Genomic DNA, 3,596 nt, shown 5'->3' with positions numbered 1-3,596 from the left:
AGGGTAGCCTGGTGGTTAGAGCGTTGGACCCCGAGCTGACAAGGTACAAATCTGTCGTTCTGCCCCTGAACAGGCAGTTAACACAAACGCATCGTATGCTACAGGTCAGGCTATGAAGCAAATCATTAATAACATCACATTTTAAAGAGTTGGCAAGCGATGCCAAAGTCTTCAAAGTCGCATGCGCTAACCAGCAACAATGTCACCTTCTCGCCCTCGCTGTTAAGGTGTGCATTTTAATGGCCTCATTGCGAGGCCTATCACATTTATCAGAACAATAAGACCTATTTTGAATTATGAAGATACATTTAGAAGCTAAGCTTAAAATTACATTTTAAAAACATAGCCTACCCATGCGTTAATTTCACATTGTATCATGGTCCACACCCTAAACTGCGATACAACTTTGGCCTAAAGAATAAATAGTAGCCTACAAAAATAATGATAAATAGCTGCGATGTTGTGGTGTTATTAATTAGCAGAATAATACATATTATCTAACACCACGGTGTCATTGGAAAATGACTTGAATTTGCCCTTTAAAAGACCCTCAGTGTTCCATTAAACTTTATTTAATGGACATGGCTAAGATTTGAACCTTAACCTGGGATATTTATTTAGCCTAGCCAATCTGTTCGACCGTCTGCATATCCATCATTCCCAAATTCTCGCGATATATAGCCCAGATATATTAGCCGGGATGAGGGCGCTTCCCCCACTTGGAGGGGCGTTGGGTTTCTTTGAGGGTGTCTTGGTGAGGACTGTCTGGAACATTTAGGGTCTGACCTCTACTCCACGAGGAGGAACTTGAAAACATGTCGGACGCGGTGGTTAGCTTCATTAAGGACTTTTTGGCCGGTGGCATTGCTGCTGCTATCTCCAAGACAGCTGTTGCTCCAATTGAGAGAGTAAAGTTGTTGCTCCAGGTAAGCCTAAGTGAGAATAATTGTTTTTCAGTCTCAGTCATAAAGTTACTATATCCATTGAGTCCGCAGAAGTCACACTTTGAGAGTAAGATTGTAATAAAATTATATACATTTCGCAAATGCAATTCCTGCAGACAGACATGCGAAAAGCGCTTTGGAGACGTTTCTTACGCACGTGACTTGTAGCTGTCCAAGGTGCTATAGAGCTTTCTAATTGGATTCGATAGGACTCAGGAGTTGGCCTTTCGTTCACCGAATCATATGAAACCGAATCATATGAATTTAAGGTCATTGAAGAAAAAGTACTATTTTGAATAACAAGTTAATTTATTTGATGTGTTCTTTATATGTTTCGTGTTGATTTCAAGTACACGTGTAATGTTATGTTTCGATTAATAGGATCATAATTAATTACGCCAAAATATCGATAATCGTTTGGATATAAGAGCAGCGATATTTTGTTTAAGCCTAGGCTACAGCTAAATTTATCCAGACCCATGCAACCCAATACGCACAGACCGTGCTCAAGTGACATGAAGTAATGGCCAGTGTACAACAGCGCTGAGAATAGCTGATTATAACAGAAATTGCACACATGCATTCGCACAAACCCGTGATTATTATTGAATTAGGAATTTGTCCCAACAACAAACTCAATATTTTTAGGCTCTTGCTATGGCTCTTGCTATAAGATAAACCTCAGTTGCTAAATACAAAGTAGGCCTAAAGCACAATGGAAAAATCTGATTGACATGCTGTTTTTTTGCTTACTGAATTGAGGATCAATTTAACAATTATTTGTCTTCTGTTGTTCTGCTCTCCAGGTCCAACATGCCAGCCAACAAATCACAAAGGAAATGCAGTACAAAGGGATCATGGACTGCGTCAGGAGGATTCCCAAGGAGCAAGGCTTTATCTCCTTCTGGAGAGGCAACCTGGCCAATGTGATCCGTTACTTCCCCACCCAAGCCCTCAACTTTGCTTTCAAGGACAAGTACAAGAAGATCTTCCTTGGAGGAGTGGACCAGAAGACACAGTTCTGGCGTTGGTTCGCCGGTAACCTGGCATCTGGTGGCGCGGCAGGTGCCACCTCTCTTTGCTTCGTTTACCCACTTGACTTCGCCAGAACCAGGCTTGCGGCCGACATCGGAAAAAGCGGAGCCGAGCGAGAGTTCAGCGGTCTTGGCAGCTGTCTCAGCAAAATCTACAAAGCCGACGGTATCAAGGGTCTGTACCAGGGATTCAACGTGTCTGTCCAGGGCATCATCATCTACAGAGCTGCTTACTTCGGAGTCTACGACACAGCCAAGGGTGAGGAGCATGTTCTAAAGTCAAATCATAAATCTAAGTAGCTGTTTGCAATTGGGACGTTGTTAAAAGTCATGTATTTTACAAAGAAATAGGCGTAGAATCCCAATTATGTTGCTCTACGTCATCTTCTAGGTATGCTGCCCGACCCCAAGAACACTCACATCTTCGTCAGCTGGATGATTGCCCAGAGCGTCACCGCAGCCGCCGGTATCATTTCATACCCCTTTGACACCGTCAGACGTCGTATGATGATGCAGTCAGGACGCAAATCAGGTGAGCCAGTTGTAAGCCAACTCGTTGATTCATATCAATGAATGGCCTACTGTAACTGATCCATGGAAATATTCCATTGGTTTTATGGATGCGCACAGTACGCTTGGCAAAGTAATTGAGTTTCCTACAGTAGGCCTATATATCGCATTTTAATGATCAATGTGTCAAATTCAATAGCGGACATCATGTACACTGGCACAATCGACTGCTGGAAGAAGATCGCCAAGAACGAGGGAGGAAAAGCCTTCTTCAAGGGGGCCTGGTCCAACGTAATCCGAGGCATGGGCGGTGCCTTCGTCTTGGTGCTCTACGACGAGATCAAAAAGTACACATAAGCATTCACAACTCCCTAAGGAAACCCTTCACCACGTCTTATTTGTATCATATAATGATAACAGCTTGGGTGAATTATCGGGGTAGATGTGTATTCTATTGAGCCAGCCCAGGAGTTGGTTGCTAGTTATCCTTCTCGCCAGTGTATTTGGTAAAGTGAGCAACGCACCGACTCTGAAACCTGTATATATCTTACCCAAGATGTACCCAAAAAAACACCTCCAGGCCTACCAGTTGACTGTCAAACTGGAACAATTTTTTTTTTTTCAATTGAATTACATGCCTACTGCAAACAGATTGCATCCACTTTTCTCAGTTCTTTCTCTCATAGTAAGCAAAAGGAATGTACTCTTCACAGCAGCTGCTGTCTACCAAGGACCTTATGTTCCTGTGTTGTGTATCTCATGTGTCCCACAATAAACATTATTTTAATAAGAATAAAGATGAAAAATACCTACTAAGCCCTCTGCTTTGGTGCATTCCTTTGTCATTCATATTTGTTTTATTGAAATATTGTAATGTATACAATATATAACATAATATAGAGTATAACATAACATTACATTTACATTTACATTTAAGTCATTTAGCAGACGCTCTTATCCAGAGCGACTTACAAATTGGTGCATTCACCTTATGACATCCAGTGGAACAGCCACTTTACAATAGTGCATCTACATATTTTAAGGGGGGAGGGGGGGGGGGTGAGAAGGATTACTTTATCCTATCCTAGGTATTCCTTAAAGAGGTGGG

The 3,596-nt window shown here is 42.1% G+C and overlaps 1 protein-coding gene across 1 annotated transcript; it reads left to right on the top strand.

The window, feature by feature from the left end:
- Positions 1-704: 704 nt before the first annotated feature.
- Positions 705-3,304, top strand: LOC124001801 (ADP/ATP translocase 2-like). The gene is made up of 4 exons (XM_046308887.1): positions 705-926; positions 1,751-2,237; positions 2,370-2,510; positions 2,688-3,304. Exons 1-4 carry the CDS (start codon positions 816-818, stop codon positions 2,843-2,845), a joined length of 897 nt encoding a protein of 298 aa, XP_046164843.1. The 5' UTR covers positions 705-815; the 3' UTR covers positions 2,846-3,304.
- Positions 3,305-3,596: the final 292 nt, after the last annotated feature.

The sequence above is a fragment of the Oncorhynchus gorbuscha genome, linkage group LG17 (assembly GCF_021184085.1).
Source record: "Oncorhynchus gorbuscha isolate QuinsamMale2020 ecotype Even-year linkage group LG17, OgorEven_v1.0, whole genome shotgun sequence".
NCBI lineage: Eukaryota > Metazoa > Chordata > Actinopteri > Salmoniformes > Salmonidae > Oncorhynchus > Oncorhynchus gorbuscha.
The sequence above is the reverse complement of the archived record's forward strand: the minus strand, read 5'-3'. Positions and strand labels throughout refer to the sequence as shown.